Source organism: Candoia aspera, chromosome 13 (genome assembly GCF_035149785.1).
Source record: "Candoia aspera isolate rCanAsp1 chromosome 13, rCanAsp1.hap2, whole genome shotgun sequence".
Lineage (NCBI taxonomy): Eukaryota > Metazoa > Chordata > Lepidosauria > Squamata > Boidae > Candoia > Candoia aspera.
In genome coordinates, this window is record NC_086165.1 from 757,249 (window position 1) to 776,766 (window position 19,518).

General features: G+C 55.1%; 1 protein-coding gene across 1 annotated transcript in view; it reads right to left on the bottom strand.

Moving 5' to 3' along the window:
* MYO1E (myosin IE) overlaps positions 1 to 18,628 on the bottom strand; it is a 43,727-nt gene extending 25,099 nt beyond the window's left edge. Inside the window, exons 1-4 of the mRNA XM_063314294.1 lie at positions 18,525 to 18,628; positions 5,160 to 5,303; positions 2,522 to 2,611; positions 2,170 to 2,264 (exon numbers count right to left, since the gene is read on the bottom strand). Of these exons, the coding sequence (XP_063170364.1) occupies positions 2,170 to 2,264; positions 2,522 to 2,611; positions 5,160 to 5,303; positions 18,525 to 18,527 (332 nt within the window). The 5' untranslated portion in view covers positions 18,528 to 18,628. The remainder of the gene's footprint in view (positions 1 to 2,169; positions 2,265 to 2,521; positions 2,612 to 5,159; positions 5,304 to 18,524) is intronic.
* Between the last annotated feature and the right edge of the window lie 890 nt (positions 18,629 to 19,518).

Below are 19,518 nucleotides of genomic sequence, written 5' to 3' on the forward strand. Positions count from 1 at the left end.
TCTTTCCGCCGTTTGCGGTGCAAATTGATTGTTGTGCCCCTGAGAATCATGGACCCCCCAGCTTAACACAGCAGGGAAGAGGGGACCTCCCGAGGGAGGGGGAAGCAGGATCCAGAGAGCCAGCTGGCCCAGCTCAGGTGGGTGTTTTCTAACACAGAACTGCACACTTTTTTTTCAAAAGCCAAAGAGACACGTTTTGCCCCGCCCTTGAGGGACTGGAGAGATTAATCAGTTTCACTAGCCTACGAAAGGCACCCTAAATAAAAACTGCTCACAAATGTGCACTGGGAAGTAAGCTCATTTCCCCTTAAGGTATACATACCTCCCTCAAAACAACACACATGATTTCTCTGTGCATTCCATGTTGCATGCTTCCTTAAGCAGGAAACTGCAACACGCAATTCAAGTAAGTTCATATTTTTCATTTATTTATTTATTTATCAAACTTGTATATCCGCCCATCTCACAAAAGCGACTCTGGGCGGCATATAACAGTCCGATAAAAGAAAGGCTGAGTGTCTCCTGGTTCACAGGTTCACCTAGGAAATGCAAATTGGCCTGGTTTGCTGCAGTTCCAACCAGGTGGTCCCTTGTGCACATAGGTACATTCCTCACCATCACCACATGTGTGGTTCAGCTTCAGGCTTTTCATGATCTGCTGGGCATCACTTCACCAGGATGGTGTGTCAGTAACAGCTTCTCTGAGTCCTTTTTAAGCTTGATGCTGTCCAGCCACCTTGTCTTTCCTCAGCCTTTTTTTTCTTTTTGGTTGCCTGTGATTTTTCCAGGCACCAGGGTCTTCTGCAAGGACTTGTGCCTTCCCACTCTCTCTCCACAATATTTAAGCTCTAGCTTATTGGTAGTGCTTCCAGCAGTTTTAGTCTCAATTTCTTCTAGTCCAACATTTTTCATTATACTGTATGTTCTTCATGGAAGTTAAGCGAACCAGCAGTTGTATATAACCTTGGGACCTCCTTTCTAATTGTGAACCACTTAATTGCTCCACATTCTGTTCTGACTGGGGCTTCCTGGTCATACCAATTATTCAGTAGACAGAGGAGGTGACCCAAAGAGCCCGTGTTTTTAAGGGCTACCCAGAGTTTGGCAGACAACACAGAGAGACAACTTTGGGGAGATCCCTTGCCCTTTTCATTATCCATCAAACAGTCGCCATGTGATCTTGGGTGCTTCTAATCTAGTTTGTACATCCCACATATTTATTTTACTTATTTATTTATCAAATTTCTCTGCCACCCATCTCATACACGGCGACTCTGGGTGGCTGGATTGCAAAATCTGGATTGCAAGATCATTCACATTATCTCATGAGCATGTGAGATGAGCACATAACTGCTAGGTAATTCAAACTTTTTTAGCACTGCCCTTTTTTGGTACAAGGATATAAACGGGTCTTTTCCAGTCTCTGCTGTGTTTTCCTTACCTGCTTACAGCCGCATGCATCACTTTCCCTGCATCTGTGTCTACAATTTTAAACAGTTCTGCTGCTATTTCATCCGCTCCTGAAACGTTGTGTTGGAAATATTTGCTAGGGCCCATTTGACTTCACTGTGCAGAACAGCTGGCTCTACTTCGGTGATCCCTCCTTTACATCGTCTTCCTCCAAGAGCCCTTCACCTTTGTTCTTTTATCATGCCCATCTGTGCCCTTGGTTCCCATAATCTTCTTAGACAGACCTCTGTCCTTCTCCTTCAGGTGATCTCCCATCCCTTGCTTTGCTTACTGTCCTAACAGTCAGAAATCACGCTGAGATGAGGAGTAGGTCTCTAGTGTTTATTACTGCTACATAAAACAGAATCCTAACAAACTGAAGAAGCGTGGGAAAAACCCAGACAGATAAACCCCAAGAGTTAAGGTGGCTCTGATCTGTGTCTCTTTGAATGGCTGCTTAATTCCTCAGTACTACACATGCGTTTTCCCCCCTGGATAGAGGCCCCTTCCAGCTCGCCATCAGTACTCATGACACTTACACTCAGTGTTTATCTTCATCAGAACATGACACCATGTGACTTCAGCAAAGTCCAGTGTGCCAGGAGACTGTTGCAAGGCTCCTGGTGCACGGGAGGGAGATGCCACCAGCAGGCCACAGTCATGATGCTCCTGCTGCCATCAGCCAAGCCCCAAGTGCAGAAAGGAAGGCCAGTTCCTTACCTGATGATCACACACTGGTTCTCTCTGTCTATAATCATATTCCGGTACATATTATCTGCCAGGGCATAGATGTGTGGTGGGTTTTCATACTGTGCCTAAAGAGGAGAAAGCAGTAAGGCGCAACTTAACAGGCCGTTATAAGTGTAAGAATCGGTTGAAAGGTCACATGAAGAAGAAAGACGTGTGCCCAAAATACCCACCACGTTCCACAAAGGCCTGGAACATATTGGAGAACGAGGCTTGGTGATTAAGCAGCAGCGAGTCATTGGAAAAGTCCAGCATCAGGAAGCTTTTAATGAATTCATTTTCTTAACAAAACTAAGTTTTGAAAAGCTAAAAGAAAATCACTTACAGCTCCCTGGTACATTTCAATTTCTTTCTCTCCGAAATACGGCATCTGCTTGAACGGATTCACAGAGATTAGAACGGATCCAATGTATGTCTGCGTTAGAAAAAGTCAAGGTCGGTGTCATCGCAAGGAACAAAAATGAAGCGGCGGTGGACTTGAGCTATTCCACCTGATATTAAGTGTGATTTCTTTGACTTGGGACATCAAAAGCAAATGGATGAATCGACCTGCGGATGGTGTCACCTAATTTTTTGCCAGTGGAATTTGGACAGTAACAACAGAACTTCGGTTACTTTAGGGCCAGACCACTGAGCCACCCCAGTACAGTTTACCCTGGCTGGCAGAGCCTTTGGGCAATCTCACCCCTTTTCTGTCCTCTGCCGCTTGACCCTCTTCACCTGGGAACTCAGACATGCCATGGATGGGCTGTATTGAGCTGAGGGCTCGACCCCTTCAAAAATTATGCTCAGCTCATTCACCACCTTAATAGGTATCTGCTTCGTTGTTTCACTTTCTTTGGGTTTGATGATGCATCCCTGTCACACCAGCCTTGCCTGAAAGGAGGCTCCCCCTCCAGCGCTGCGGGAGAGAAAGGGAATGCCACTTAAGCCCCTGCTCCCTCTTTATGCCCCCCCCAGTGCCTTTTCCAAGTCAGCTACATTTTTCCAGCACAGAGCGGCAGCTTTGGAGATTGGTGTTAGTGTCTGCTTCACACTGGCACTGTACCCATGATAACCACACCTCCCCCTCCCCCATTCAACACACACTCCTTCCTGACATGGACACAATCAGCCCTCGGTCTTACATACAAAACCCCATTGTTTGGGGTTAATGACTGCAAGGTGATGTCATGCTGCTTAAGAAAAGAAAACCAAGGCAAACAAACCTAAATTCCCAGATGGTGCAAAGCAGCCGCACTTGGAGGAGACCCAAGAAACGGTGGCACCATCCAGGGCATCTGGATGGTAGCTGAAGAACTGACTGCGTGAGCCTAAAACCCCCTGGAGCCACTGTCTGATTAGGAGTACTACCGTCTTATGGGAAGGTTCAGTACCCTTTCCCCACGAAGGCCACTTCGTAGAAAGAGCCCTGAGTGATGCAACAGCTAAACAAGGGAACAGACAAGCAAAGCTGAGGCGGGAGAGGAAGGCTTCATGGCAGATTTGGAAGTGGGCAAACAATGAAGACATGGGCCGGTTGCTTTCAGCCACTTTGGGCTGCATCTCTGCAGGTCCACGTAAGACTGGGGAGGGTGAGCTTGGAGGGGCCAACTTTGGAAAGCCCGGAAGAGGCAGGAGGAGGAGCAGGGTCAGGCTCCATCTCGCTGTGTCAAAGAACGAAAGAGCACCAGCCCAGGGCTGGCACTTGCTGCTGGATTCCAACCAGGAGATGCTCTCAGCCCTTCCAGATAGGCCAGGCCAGGAAACAGACACTCCAAGGACTACTGAGCTCTACTCGTTCATTGCAGGATTTAGCCCCAGAATCCTGAAAGCCAGGCCACCCCTCTGCCCCCTCTTACATCAAAGAGCAGGCATGGCTATCTTGTGTTTTTTCCCAGGGCTAAAGGGATGTTTACCCAAACATTCTTGCATTCCTTCTTCAAGGTTAGCTCCAAAGACACACGTTTCCGTACTTAACCCAAAAGGGTTGAACAGTTCAGCCCCCACCCCCGGCAAGACAATTTGCCAAGGTGCAAAACAAAACCACTCATTCTTTTGAAAATTTTATTTGCTCTCTATATCATGTAGAGAAACCAAGGTAAACAAAAGCACACAGGTTTGTGTGACAACCACAACAGCGCCCAGAAGGACATGACTGCAGGGGTGGGGAGAAGCAGGGGGGTGGGGGAAAATTCTTCCTCCCTTTGCCAAGCAAGAGGGGAGAATGTGGAAAGCTTTCTTTCTGGCTCAGGAGGTGGTATCCAAGGGATGCCTCCCCATCCTGCTTTTCCACTTGGAAAGGCTCCTGCCTGGTCACAGTTCTGCCTTGGATGCCCAGGTGAAGTGCGGGTCAGAGAAGAGGTTTGCTGCATCTTTGATCCTTGGATGGACGCCCCCCCTCCCCAGCCTTCCCAGGGCCTTAATGCTCAGGATTTCTCTCTCTCTCCAGGCTGGCTGGAGCACTGCAGTTCAGCAGTATCAGGAAGGGAAGGTGTCCCCACCCCTTGCATTACTCTCTCTTCTGGTCCAAGGCTAAATTCTGCTGAGTAGTCAGGAGTGGTTTTCTTTTCTGCTGAGATTCTGCCAGAGTGTGTGAGAGCAAGATGAAAGGCGAGCCCCGGTGTCTTTAAACGAGTGGCATCCCTTCATCAGGTGACATTTCCAGCAGCAAAACAGGTCTGGCAGCAGGGCCAGGAGCTGGTTTTCCTCAGCGTTCATGCTGCTTCCACCACTGCCTTCCCCTTTAACTGAGAGACGCTTCTATCGTCAGCTGCTGCCTTCTTTGGGCATCAGCGTCCCAAGACATCTGGAGGGGCAGTTAGCAGAACGCTTCAGTTGGAAAGGAAGTAAAATGAGTGGCCGACTGGGAAAGGAGAGCCTAACTGGGGAGGCTTCTCAGGGTTCCCCAGTTTAGAAGCCGGTGAATGAACACTGCCCAGGCAGGCGCGGGAATCAGCTCCCACAGACCCAGTAAAGGATACAAAAATAAAGTCATCCAGGTACCGCTTCTTGAGGTTCTCCACAATGGAGTCTTCTGAGATCTTGGAAAGAAGGACCATATCGTCCACGCCGCTGTGCTTGACATTGTGGCTCTGCCAGTGATACCGATAATGGCCCTTGCTCCCCTGTGGAGGGAAGAGGCAGAGCAACAAGAGGGAAGTGTTTAGAGGAGCGTAATTAAAACGGAAAACTCATCTTTATCAGACAAACTTGATTTAGAAATTAAAGATTTGTTAGCAAAATATAATAAAACAGACTGCCCAAAGGTCTGTAAACGGCTAGAATTGAGAAGAATTAGATATTCTAAAGATCAAGAAAATTTCAACGCAGCTTCGGCATTCAAAGCAAACAGTTCGATAATGAGATTACTATATTTTTTTAGCATAAAAGTTAAAAAACAGGGATAAGCAATTTATAAAATCAATAGAAGACCCGAAAAATCTGCTGGCACTTGTAATATCAACACATTTGCAAGAGTCTTTGAATTATATACATCTAAAAATCCAACACCTTTAAGAATTATTTAATAAACCAGAATTACCAACACGAGATACTCAACACCTAGATTCATCATTCACCAAATCAGAATTAATAGCAGTCTTCCAGATTTTTTTTAAAAAATGGCCCAGATGCTTTTACCAGTGAATTCTATAAAGAATTCAAGGATATTTTATTTCTGGAATGTTTACAAATATGTAATTTACTACATCAAAGTGAGAAATTTCCTGCTTCATGGCCAAAAATCTAAAATTATGGTTAAAGCTAGGGAAAAAGCCACAGAGGTTATTTCGTATGGTGCTGTTTCAAATGCAGGTTGAATTATACATTCTGATCCAGCTGGATTTATTCTGCCAGGCCTTTGATCGTTGGGCAATAAAGGTCTCTGCAGGAGAGCAAGTCGGAAGCCCCCAAGTGCTGGGAATAGAAGACCGGTTAACAGAATTTCCTTCCCAGCACAGAAGCAGCCAAAAAAGGAATTAACCCAGTGCGATGATTTCCTAACCAAGAGGCATCGTTCCAGCAGGAATACAGCACCTCAGAAGATGCTTCCTGGACAAAGGCAGGCGAACTAAACAAGGGAGCAAAAGAGCCAACAGGAAGAGCTCCCAGCCACACGCCTCGAAAATGCTCAGCAGCATTGTGCAAGAGCATAAAAATAGAATGCAACACGCTCTCCAGTTGTGGCATTCGCTGCAAGTGCAGCATTCCAGATGTTCTTTTTCAAGACAATGGATGACCTAAACTGGGGGCAGGAGAACGGGAAGCAGCTTGGTCTCAGAACAAAGTGGGAGGGGAAAAATGAGGGGAGGAATGCCTTGCCAGCCACAGACCCTACCCTAGGAGAAACGACTGCACCCCTGTGCCCCCCGTGGAAACGAGGGCTGCTTCTCCACAGAGATGCTCCTTGGCAAGATGGAAGTACAAGGGATCGAGGACTGGAGTTTGGTGATCTCCGGCCATAACTAGGATAGAGGTCTCCTACCTCGTCATTGCTGGCAACTAACCTACAGCATCAGCGTGTCCAGTTATCATTACTCATTGCTAGTGTGAATCAGCTCCCAAAAATGTTGCACAGAGTCAGACCTAATGTAATGGCCACAATTATATTTCTGCATTCATTTCCTTCCTTATAATGTTTTGTTGTTTGACCAACACTCCCAGAACAAGCAGATCCAGCTACACCTTTCCAGCGGAGAATAACCTAGGATGGATCCGCATGTGGTGGCATTCAGTCCATAGAAGTCCTTCAGCTTGAGTTTCCACACATTCAGGGCCTGCCACCCAGTGCACAGCCGCCACGGTCACAGGCCATGGAAAAAGCACTCCCTGGACTGAGCTGAGGAAAAATACAGGTTCCCAGAAAGGGTTCTGTGCTAGAGCCAGGCAGATCACATTCCAGACTTCCCCAAAGAAGCCAAAATAAGCAGATACTCCTCAAAGTGCACCAGCAATAATCAGTCCTTAAAATCGCCCAGACAAAAGCTATTCATATTTGTTTTGTGAAAAAAAGTCTGCTTCAGGGAGGAAACATTCCATGGATAGTTTGCCTGTGCCTTGGGAAACGGGCAACGGCTCTCCCTAAACCGTTAGGTCAGAAATGCCCCAAGGCAGGCGTTTCCTGCCAATCCGATGGATGCGCCAGAGAGAGTCCCCGGGAGTTATTTCAGCAGACCCAAGCCACCGCCCCTTTGCAACATGCTTCCCCCGCTGGCCGGGTGGACCCACAGCACAGGCCCACCGGTTGCTTCCAGGATGACTGAGCCAGGCAACGTCAACTGTGTCTGTCTGACTCGCCAAAACGTTTTAGCCAGCCGTCAGGACATTACAAGGGACAGTGAGCCCCAGGGCTCCTCTCTGTTGATTTTTGCCTATTAAAGGAGCTTTTTCACACCCCAAATGGGTAAAGAACAGCAGGTGGACCAGAGCAGGCTCAATGGGGATTTGGTTCTCGTTTGAACTTGGCCCCGCCTGTCCCCATCTGCAAGGCGGAGGCGCTTTCTCGCTTATCTTGCAGAGCACTTGCAGCACTTCCACTGTTTCCAAGAGTATTTAAAGAACTTGCCACCCCCACGCCTTTGTAAACAAAGGCACTGCTGGTTTAAACACAGCAGCTGTTGCTATAGACCCCCCCCCCACCTCAATGCAGCAGGATCCCAGGAGGGTCTAGTCTGGGGAGTTTCTTCGGAAGCCCGATCAATCGTCCACCTTCAAGATGCGTCACCTGGTCAGTTTCTGTGAACCGAGAGAGGTCCAGCCCAGCACCTGCACATCTCAGACTGGAGCTCCCCCAAACCAGCAAAACTCACAAAGGAGTTATTTCACCCAACGGTTTCATGGATTTGGAGACACAAGCCTGGCCTCAGACAGAAGCCAGGATTATGCAAAGGGTTACTTGTCTCCTGCAGCCAGACTTCCTGGCGTGGGCATCCTCTGTCCAGCAGTGGCTCCAGCCCTCCTCTGAGCGGCTTTCCCATGGAGCTGGAGGGAGGGGCAGTCCTGCTGTAGGCCCTCGAGAGGGTGGGACAGATGGGTGCAAACCAGAGCCCGGTCCTCCTCCGCCCCTTCTTTGCTCCCCTGCAAACCCGAGCAGCTGGCTGGGGAGGGGGGCAATACCCTGGGAAGCTCTCCTGTGCAAGCCCCCCCGCCCCGCAAGGGTAAAGGAGGACCACTATGCTCTCGGCCTGCTTCTCCTGCATCTCTTCATAGTGCCCGTTTCCCCCCCCCCCGGCTCTGCCAGGACACCACCATCCATGGCCCAAGCTGGCAGTCAGCAAACAGGGATGAGGGAGCGTTTCCACAGCCGCACTCCAGAGATCTCCCTAACCCCAGAGCATCTGGGTAAAAAGAGTTGACCCAGGACACCAGCAGGCTGGAGAGGACAATAAAGCAAACGGATAGTGCTTTGTCGACTTCCCCTTGCTGGCCCCTCTTCCTGGTGCGCTTCACAGGATCCGTTTCAGCAAGACGGGCACCCTTTGGCTCTCATCCAGCCAAACAGCCGCTTCACCAGATGTGCCAACAGCAGCCTCTTCTTGTGAGCAGCTTTTCCTCAAGCTGCCAGAAATCCCTTGACAGCACCTGTTTTCAGCAAAGTCCCTCAACGCTGACTGCGGAGAGAGCGTGTCTGCACCTGCTGCGCCACCCACAGCTGGGACAGCCGTCACCTTTGTGCACCATTTGCAAGCCCAAGAGAAAAGGGTTTAGGTCAAGGGACGGGCCAACCAGTCCCATGAAAACTGTTTCCCTTCATGACCAAGGACTACATTCTCACCCAAGGTAACCCCAGCAAGAGATAGACCAACTGGCTATCAGTTTACCTGAAAAAAAGTCTAGTTTTTTCTTGCTTTGCTATTAGATAATAGGCAGGAAATTGTTTAACGTAAGCAGATGAAAGACAGCAAGTAGAAGACAGTTCAGAACATACACAGGGCATTAAACCTTCATCCCCAGCAGCTACCTGGTATAATTGGGGGGGGGGGGGCTGGGGGGGGAGTTATTTACTACTGAAGCTTGAGCTAAGACCTGTATCCTGTTTTCTGTTGGGGAAAGACTGCAGCCAAGCACCCATCTGGAAACCAAGCCAAACCACAATATGGTGGTTACCCTTGACTGGGGTATCCCAGCTTCTGCCCTCGTTGTGCCACGCAGGATCCACTGTTCAGTTCCAGTCCTGTTTCAAAAAGCAGTTGCAAGGATAAAATCAGGACGCCCCAGCCCACCCCACAGAAATGGAGCCAAAGCATCCTAATGTGAAAACAGCAGGGGCAGCACATTAAAAAACACCTTCAAAGGCTCTTAGGCCATTCAGTGCCGAAGGAGATTTGCCTGGGTGCCCCTCCCAGGGCCAAGGGTGCCAGGGCTGCATGCTCCAAGGAGTCCCGCAGAGACTAAAGCAGTTACATGGGAGGGGCGTTGCAGGGAAACAGGCAGTGGGGAGGAAGTGGAGATGGCCCTCCCTCCCTCCCTCCTGGTGAGACAGGATGGGCCCCTTCCTGGGCTCAGCCCTTGGCGGGTTTCTCTCGAACAGCCCCAGCTCCACACGCCTCCGTCTTTCCTCTAGGCCTCAGGCCCACGAGCAGCACCAGGAGGGAGTGGGGAGACTTTCCAAAGATGACAGCAGCCTCTGGGATTGGTGGGTGTCTTCAGCTTTGGACCCACAGGATCAGGCCAAGCCCCCCCCCATGCCCACAGCAGAGGCAGAGCAGCTGCGCCCACTGGAGGGCCGGGCCTTGCTTGCCACATCAGCACACACAAGCAGAGCCCCTTGGTACAAGTGTCCTTGGGCAGCGACGGTACCACGAGGAACAGCCCACATTTGGCCAGAGCCCTGCACAAAACTCTACACTCTTTGTCAGTTTCCCTTCTCCCAAGAGCAGAAGCTGCATGAAACGACCCTCGTCTCTGCAAAAATGCTCAGCCTTCTCCCCGGCCACCCTGCAAGTTTCAGCATCAGCTGTCGGGCCTAATTTTTCATTGAGAGTTTGTGCCCCCGCGGGAGCGTTGCCCACGGGCACTCAAGCAGGGCTCCGCCATCGTAAGGACTAGGCTCTTGCAATGAGAGCAAACGTTGGTGCCCTGGGCCATCCCCTGCCTTCCTTCCCTGCCTGAAGAGCTGATCAGTGGGCATAAAAGCGCAGCATCCAAATGTAAGAAGAGAGTTTCCTTTCTGACTCACAGTGCATCGGTCAGAAGGCCAAAGACTGGCCGCCTCAGCCAAGCCCTCCCGACTCCAAAGGGCACTGGCGCACCGGCCCCCCACAGCCCCAGAGGGAGGGCGGCAGCAGCAGCACTCCTCCCCCCTTGCTAAAAGCACATTTCCCACTTAAAAGCGTATTTAAAGAGGCTGACCAGGGACCCTCTTGATTACTTTGCCCGCATCCAAGGCACTAAGGGTTCTTAGTGCAATCAGACCTACGCTGCCATCTGAACAGGAGCTTGCAATTTTACATTAAATAACACTTTTGTGGTTCCCTTATTCATTATTTTGAGCGTCGGGAAAAGAAGAGAATGCTGCCCAAGCAGAAGCTTTTAGGTGCTTTTTAACTCTTCCTCTGAAATTAAAACTGGATCAGATTGGCGTGACCATCTCAGTTGGCACCACGGGGAAGCCCTTTAAGTAATTCAGGGTCAGAGATCTAGGAAAGGGAAGGCCGGGTATTCAAGTGTCAAAACAAATGCATGTTTTACTACGGTAGACATCCCCTGGTCACAAAAGAAAGGATAAGCCAGAAAAAGAAGAGAAAGCATAGCCACTTCTGGTGGGTGTGCAACAGAAAGCTGTTCTGGTCACAGACAGGGAGAATCCCAGGGAGTTTCTGGATTCGCAGCTGGTCTAGAGAGGAGAGGGGTTCGTTGGCTGGATAACTTCCGAGGGCCGGAGGAGGGGGCTCAGTTCCCAAAGGCCCACTAAGAGAGCCCTGGGCTGGCAGGTGGAAGAGTCCTCTCCTGCCCGAGCTTCCCATCCTCGGCTGACAGGACCAGAGACCTGATGGCAGAAAGCACCCCTTCAAAAGAGAAGTTCCCGGTGTTTGTGAAAAAGGCTTTTATTCCACCGGCGCATGCAAAGCGACCAGGCCAGGGATGTTTTTTCAGCCAGGCCAAGAGCAGCTTGGCTCCTGCCAGTAGCATTAATGAGATGCCTCTCCCCACTACAGGTTTGGGTGGGTCCCTTCAGCCACAATAAAAAGGAGGACGTTGCTAATGGACTTCTGGCCCAGGACCTTCCCTGGCACTGCCTTCCCCGTGACTTAACTGTTCCAGTGGATCACAACCCCGGGGCTCCACCGAGCAGGGAGAAAGCAATACCGAGGATGCCCTCTGCACCCACAGGGCACACCTCTGAATTGCTGGCCAGAGGGTACCGGAGCAGAGGTCTCCACCTTCAAAACCCCAGGTAGCATAGCGACAGGCTTCACCACGTACCAGGAAGACTTCTAACTGAATCAATTACGCATGTGTGCCATTGTGCCATGGGTGTTTCCAGCACAAAGCTGCCCCATTATCTCCTTTCAGGTTGAAAGGCCACTGAAAGGAAAGCCGCCTTATCCAGCAGGTGCTGAAAAGCTACTGGTGGAGGTGGAGCCGGGCCACAGAAAGCGAAATCTGCCGGTTTCTTGTTCCAGGTTCGCCTCCGCTACAAATTCATCTGTGCGGCTTTGGACGTCTGCCCTGAGCTGGGCACAAGTGGGAAAAAGGCCCCCCTCCAAGGCTCTGAGCTAGCTTCTGCTCCAGCCTCATTCTCAACAGAAACCTGTTTGCATATCACCTGTGACAGTCCCATTTACCAATGGCAGCTGCACAGGCAGACACTTTATCAGCTGCCTTTCCCCACCCGCCCCGCTCCAAGAAGCTGGCCCTCCCCAACAACAAAGGGAGCTTGGACTCACTGGCCAGCAGCTCCCACCCAACGTGGGGCTGGAACCCCATGCGCCCAGGGCATGGCACAGTGCCATCGAGACTGTCTTCTTCTCCCTGCCCCTTCATCCCATTTTAAACAGTGATCTCTCTGAACACAGTTTCCCCCTCTCCCTGCCCAGATAGGCCAAACCACTGGCCCTCTGTGGCATAATTCAGCAGGGGAAAGCTGGGTATAGAAGCAGAAATGTTTCTTGGCCTGCAGTCCTGCTGCCCTTCCACTCCTTTTCCAAAAATAAGCACTATGAATACTCAACCTGGACAGATCCTGTTCCAAGGCACCCGTGTATTCTCATCCCAGCCCATGCAACAGCCCTGCAGGGCAGATCACTATGGCCTCTATTGCCTCTCCCTGGTAGCAGATTGATGCCGGGTAGCAGAACAGCCCTTGCCAGTCTGGCACCCTCGAGAAGCCGTGGCTTCCACTCCTGTGGCCCTCGGTTCCACTCACCCAGATACCCTCTCTGATGATCCTATTGTTTGACTGCAGAAATCACCTGAAAAGAGGTTTGGCTCAGCACAAGACGCTAACAGGCTTCACTGAGGGCAAAGCTGAACCGCAGGTGACTCCCCTGAGGATTCGGATCTCCCCTCCCGCTTAATGGCCGGCAGAGGAAATTGCTCTTCGCTGTACCCAAGGAGAGTCAGGCTCCGTTCTGTGGTAAACTCCCCCCAGTTGGTTTGTTTTCCCTACGTGCACTGAAGAGCTGGTCTTGGCATTGAAGGAAGCATCCTGCCACACAGCAGGCTATTTTTCTGCAGAAAACTAGCTCTTGAACTCCACCACATTTTCCCCCCAAACGTTTAAACTGAATCTCGGATTTTGTTTTATGTTTTGCACACTTGTTAGCTGGCCAGAAGCAAAGAGGGTTAATGAACAGCAGAAGCCAGAAAACTGAATCTGAAGGAAAAACTGAATCATAAATCAGCTCTTCTGAGAAGTAGCCCTGCAGGCGGTGCCCGAACAAAAAATGTGGGGGAGGGGGGAACAAGTAAGCCATGCCAGGAAGAAACAAAACTGATGAATTATTTTGGAATTTGGGCCTTTTTCATAGGACCACCGATGCGGAAGGAACTTGGAGACGTGCCTTCCGCGAAGAAAAGTGAAGACACTCAGCAAGGTGCACAGAGCTTAGGGTGGTCTGCATGCCCTTCACAACCCTCTTGCGAGGTAGGTCAGTAAGAACAAGGGGCTCCCCAAAGTTGGCGTTGATGCCAAAGGCCGAACTCGAGGAGCTTGTTTCTCTCTACTAGAACTAAATGTAGGGGGAATGTCTGGCTGTGCCTTTGAATATTGTCAGCCATCTGGCGTTGAGGGAGGGTCTGAAAGAGTCATACTCGGTGGTGCAAAGGCTCGGAAAAGAGAGGGCTGACGGGTGGAAACAGTTGCAAGCGCGGCAGAAACGCTGAAGCCACCTGGCTGCCCGGCTTCAAGGCAACTGGAACATAGTTTGAAAACCCACCAGGGCTACAAAGTTAGTCTGGGGCAACAGAGGGAAAACCCACTTGCGGGCCAGCCTTGGTCTGGGAGGCAAGGAAGAAGGAACGCGGGAAGGGCTGCTCCAAGGCAGCTGCCAAAGCCGGCAGCATGCACAGATCCCTGCAGCCCGCAATAAATCCCCTTAACTTCACGTTGTGCCTTAAGGTCGCTGCCCTCAAAGCCCGCCCCCATCTCAAAACAGCCATGCGGCTTTTCCTCTCTACGGCTAAAGAGCCTGTAAACAGAGGGCAGGCCAGCGAAAACCACAGCGGGGATTCCTGCTCAGAAGGGCCCACAATCTCTGGCTTGCTGGTTTTCTGTCCTGGGCATCCTCTCTCCCGTGTGTCACCTATGCCTGAAGACGCCCCGCCACCAAGGCCAGAAGATGAACTGCAAATTGCTACTGTACCATGACTTGCCCTTAAGTCATACGGGCTCAGTGTTTTGTCAACATCTTCACACAGCTGGTCCAGCCCACAACAGGGTGCAAAACTCTGCACCCTGGAAGGGGGCCACGCATTAAGATTCACCCTCGCCAAGGCCGACCCTGGCACTCAGTTCAAGGCGGCAGCACATTCTGCTTGTTCTCCAAGAGGTGAGGACAAGAACCCACAGATGGAAACTTCAAGAGGAGATCCAAACTTGAGAGGAGGAGGAAGTTCCTGCCTGGGAGGGCTGAGAAGCTGTGGAACCACCCCTCTCCAGGAACTCCTTCCCTGGAGCTCTTCAAGCCAAGGTTGGACAGCCATTGGCCTGCGGATTCCTGCTGGGCAGAAGACCTCCAAGGTCCTTTCAGCCCTATGATTCTTCCCCCTTGAATGCCACTGAGATTTCCACTGCACCCAAATCCAATGAAGCCAGACTATAGACCTGCCTTTTGCACCTCAGAGACCCGGGGTGGGGGGTAGCACTCCAGGGTCTATCGGGCTGGGGGTCAGCTGGCACTGTGAACGAGCCATCTCAGGCTTCCTGTGCCGAGATACGGGCAGCCAGGTCTGCAAGGCCCCCTGAGGCCGAGCCTTCTTACTGCAACCAAGGAAGATGATGGGCAATCTGCCTTCTAAAATAAGAAGGCGCTTTGCTCCAGCCCATTTCTGCCAGCAAGAAACTAGGTTACGGAAACACATTAGCGTAGAGCATCTGTAAGCTTAGTGACTAGCCAGCAGCTGGGGTTTTTTGAGCTGGAACGTCCTGTAAAATCAGATCCAACTTTGTTGATAAAAAACTATCCGCCTGCTCTCCTGAGGTCCTCCTCCGACCCAAAGCCTCCATCCGAAGGAGATGGTTCCAAGGAGCAGCAGAAACACCCCAGCCTCCTTCAGCATAAATAACGCAGTGCCCACGACAGATCGGAAAAGGGGCGCCTGACAAGGCAGGTCCCAAAACAGACCCCAGAGAATCTGCCGTTCCTCCTGCCCCAACAGTGGTCTCACCCCCCACCCCCACCCCCGGGATGCTTCCCCGGCTGCTGGACAGTGTCACCCACAAAGGATGCAGCACCAGCCCAGGGACAGCACAGCACACACGGGGCGCCTGGACTCTGGCAGTCGCGAGGGACGCATCAGCAGCAGAGGCAGAGCGTGAGCAGGCAAAAAAACGGCCGGTTTCCAACTCAACCTGGTTCCTAGCATGTGGATATTTCGTCCTAACGTGCAACCCGACCTGCTCTACAGACTGGTTCTTTCAACCCGGTGATGCTCGTCTAGGACCCGGTCGCTGCAGAGCAGCCAGGCTGGGGGAAAGGGTGCCAGCAGAGGCTGCCCCAGAGCAAGGAGGCTCCTGCCCCCAAGGCAGAGTGGGAGACGGGCAGCCCGGCCCCTCACGGAGCCCCTCAAGAGTGCTTTGGAGGATGAGGCCATCCCCCACTCCAGATCACCCTGGCACCGGATCGCTCTCCAGGGGTCCAGGAGGGATCTTCCCCAGCCCTCCCTGCGTGGGAACCCATGCCCTTCTGCAGGCAAGGAGCGTGCCAGAACTGAGTTACAGCTGTTCCCCTCAAGGATCACCCAGCGTGCTGGTCCGATGGCTCGAGCAGTGGACCGATTTCAAGGGAGTCGCATCACACAGACTCCCTGGTGGCCGGCCACCTGCCCAGTCCCTGCAGGTGCGAGAGCTGAACAGAAGGCATCTGCATGCAAAGCAAAGGGAAGCGGTAAGGAAAAGGGTTTGGGGTTTTCAACTCTGCCCCACACACTCTGGGCCAGTCCTGAGGCACGGCCTTCGGTCTTCCACATCCAACTGTCCTCGAGGCTACCAGCCCCCTGTGTACTTTCAGACATCCCAAGGACCCTCGCAAAGCGGAGCTGACCGACTCAACAGGACAGCCGCCAAATTGGGGCAGTCCATCAAACTCAGCCAGCGTTGCCCCAGGCTGAACCGTACCCACCTCTTCCCTACTTGGCCCCTGCTGGGGCTCCAAGGGGGCGGAAGGGCAGCCAGAGGCCTCAATCCGTGGGAGCGCACAGCCTCGCCACCAAGGGCAGGCAGAGAGCATTGTGACGTCCGTGTAGCAGGGATGCTGCAGCACTCAGAGCCAAGATGCAGTGGGAGGCTTTATGAGGACAGCCCCAGTCCCACAGACGTCTGGCGTCACCTGACAACCTCCCTGCCAGCGGGCCCAGGGACGACCAGGGCGGCTCAAGGCGCAGGCGCTGAGTGGGGCTCGGCAGGGAGCCGCCTCCTCTCGTGATTTCACTCCTGACCAGGCACTGGTCTTCGCAACTCAGCCAGGGGAGGCTTGTCAAAGCAAGAACCCAAAACACCAGAGAAGTCCTGCAAGTGTTCTCAGCAGCAGAGGGCCATTTACTGTCTTGACCATCCAGGCAAGCAGCCCCTTTTCCTCCTCTGGGCTTTCAACCAACCCTCGGCGCCACAAGGGGGTGGGCATGTTCCTAGCTGCCCTGATTCTCAGGAGAGGCGGCTTCTCTTGAAAAGCCTCATGACACCGGCAGGAGAATCTTCAGAATCAAGGCTTCGGGCTGCAAGAAATGCGCAAGCGATGCTGCCAAGTTGAAAATTCATGAAAAAGTTGCAGCCAGGCCCATCTAGGAATGGGGCTGGATTGCAGCAAAGGCCCCTCCTCCTGCAGCTCTGGAGGCCAGGAAGGTGGTGGCTGTGGCTGCTGTTCGTCCCCAGCACCGGCTGTTCAGGCCAGATGACCCACAAAGGCAGCTAATCCTCCGGTCTTAAAAACCCAGGTACGAAACACTTCAGGGCCCAGGAAGCAGCTCAGTGGCTCTGCGAGGTGGACCCGGCCTCCGAGGCAAGGGAGCCACAACACGGTGGCTGAGCAGGCTGCCTTTCCCACACTGGCCATCCTCCAAGCAGGCTGGGCTGAAGCCGCCAGAAACCCCGACCAGCTCGGTTAAAGGCCAGGTTTGCCGCAGATCTGAAACCAGGCCCAGGTTTCCAGGGGCTTTTACCAAGCAGGCTAGCTGGAGCAAGAACTCTGGGCGAGAAGCCAAACGGGGTCTTCTCAAGCCTTGGGGAGTGGCCACCCTCGTGCTTGGAAGGAAATGGAGTCACCGGGGCCCTGGCGGGGCCTGTGTGGTGCCCAGCAAGTGGTGTGCCACAGAGGGGTCCAGGGACTGTGTGCTGGGCCACGGGCTCTCGGGCACCTGGGGACTGCCCACGGAGCTCGAGAGGCTCCATTCCTGCAGCTTCTGCCTTGCAACAGAGGTCACCCCAGGCCATCTCAAGGCTCTGGGGCGTTTCCTTTCTCGGCAGGCAGGTGGGGACCGAAGAGCTCCTGTGGTCTGTGTCCAATCCCCTCACTCCCGCTTTGGGGCAAGACCCCCACCTCACCCGGCTGGGACGCCCGGGAAGAATTTCTGGGGCCGACAGGGAACAGGCAACGCGTGCCATGGAGGAGCCCTGCCAGCCCCGCCCGCAGGTGAGGACTAGCGGGATCCCCTCGGGCGTTTCCACCGGCTCTGGAGCAAGCGAGCGGCCCTGCCTGCCTGCCTGCCTGCCTGCCTGCCTGCCTACCTGCGCGAGCGGGAGCAGGGCTGAGCGGGCGCGCTCACAAGGACCGACCCGGCTGCTGCGCCAGCACCAGCGAGGGATGCCGGCCCGGGGCCACCGCGCGTCAGCAGCGTCGTCTGCCCCGGGGAGCTCGCTTGGCCCCACTCGGAGGGAAAGGCCGGCTGAAGAAAGAGCCGCGTGCTCCGTTCCCGGGGGCGGCAGAGGCAGGCGGCAGACCCAGTCAGGCTGCAGGTGGTCAGCAACAGCCCACGAGCAACCCCCACCAGCCTTGGCCGAGAACGACGACGCCCCCGCCGGCTTCCAAAGCCGCCCCGGAAAGCGGAGCGCGCCAAGATGGCTTTGAGGAGCCGGAGGGGACGGAGGGAGGGGATCGAAGCTCCGAGCCCGGCGGGGCCCCGCGCTTCCCCGCCCAGGCTGGCCGGGGTCTGGCAGGGCGCTCTTCCGCCCAAGCGGCCCCGGCCCGGAGCTCGCGCGCTTCGGCCGACCGCGAGAAAGCCCCCTCCCGGGGCGCGACGCCCGGCCTCCGCCAGGGCGCGGAAGGCGCGGAACGGCCGCGAGCTGGGGGCGAGGGGGGCGGCCCCTCCCGAGCGCGCCGCGGAGACGGACGGACCCCGAAGGCTCGCGTCTTGCCCTGGTCGGCCCCCGCCGCCCGCCGCCGAGACGGTCCGGACTGCCCGTGCGCCGCCGGGAGAGGCCGAGCCGCAAGGCCGGAGCCCTTTCCTCGAGGCAGCGCCGAGGACCCCGAGCCGGGATGAGGCGGGCGAAGGGCGCCTCGCCGCCACACCGAGCCCCCGCAGGCCGGCGGGGGACGGTCGAGCATCTCCCAGGGCAGGCGGAACGCCAGGCCGGGGCCGGACCCGGGCGGGCTCCCCGCGCGGCTTCTCCCCCAGGGCGCCCCGCCGCCCCGGGCCCCGAAGAGGCAGCCCGGCCGCGGCCGCCGCCCCCCGTCCCCGCCCCGCGCACTCACCATGGCCGATGGCCGCGCCGGGTCCCGCGGCTCAGGGCGCAGCAGCCCAAGCGCCGCGACGGAGAGCTCGGCGGAGCGGCCGCGCCATGCAATGAGCCGGACTGGAGCCGTCCCTCGCCGGGGCTTTGGAGCCGGGCCGAGAGGGCGGCTCCGCGCGGCGCTCCTCCCGCTGCCCGGCGCGCGCTCGCCCTTGTCCATACAAGGCTCGGCCCGGCCGCGCGCCCCCGGGACGCCTCGCCCCGGCAGCCCCGCCCAGGCGGCCGTGCGTGCGGACCCCCTCCCCGTCCCTCCCGGCCTTTGCTGTGCGCTGGCCCCACAACAGCCTTGCGGGGTGGGCCAGGCGACCCGGTATAGGTTGGAACGGCCCAGCAAAGCCCGGGGCCTCCGCGGGACGCCCGCCGGGGGCTGCTGAGTTCGCGGCGCGGCGCGGGTGGGCGCCCGGGCAGCGAAGCCGAAGGGCCTCGGGGCGCCACCTCCGGCTGGCCGTGGTCGCCCTGCCTGCCAGGACCGGCCTCCAGCCCCCTCCCCTCCCTGGCAGAGCCGGCGCCCGGGGGACCGGCCGGAGCCTGGCGGGCGGGACGGCAGCGGCCCCTGGCGGCCGCGGCCGTAGAAGCAGGGCGCGCCAACCGGGCGCCGCCTTCCTTTGGCCGGGGGCGACCCGCCTCTCGCGCTGCCCCTTCGGAGCCCCGGAAGTCCCCCGGGCAGCGAAGGGGGAGCCGGGGGTCCCGCCGCCGCTCTTTCAGGGCGCCTGGCGCCCCCTGGCCTCGGGCCCCTTCGTGACCTGCAGCCACCTCCCTCCGCCCGGCCTCCTTTGGCTCTGCCCCCAGGCCCCCTCCCCTCGGGCAGGGGCATAATGTCTGCCCGCAGCGGCCCCCAGGCCGGCCCCTGCCGGGTTGCACCCCCACCTGGCAGTCCGGGACGCCCTTGGACGGCTTCAGTGGGGGCAGCCAAGCCCTTAACTGGACGCGAACCTGCGGTAGCTGGCAAATTTTTC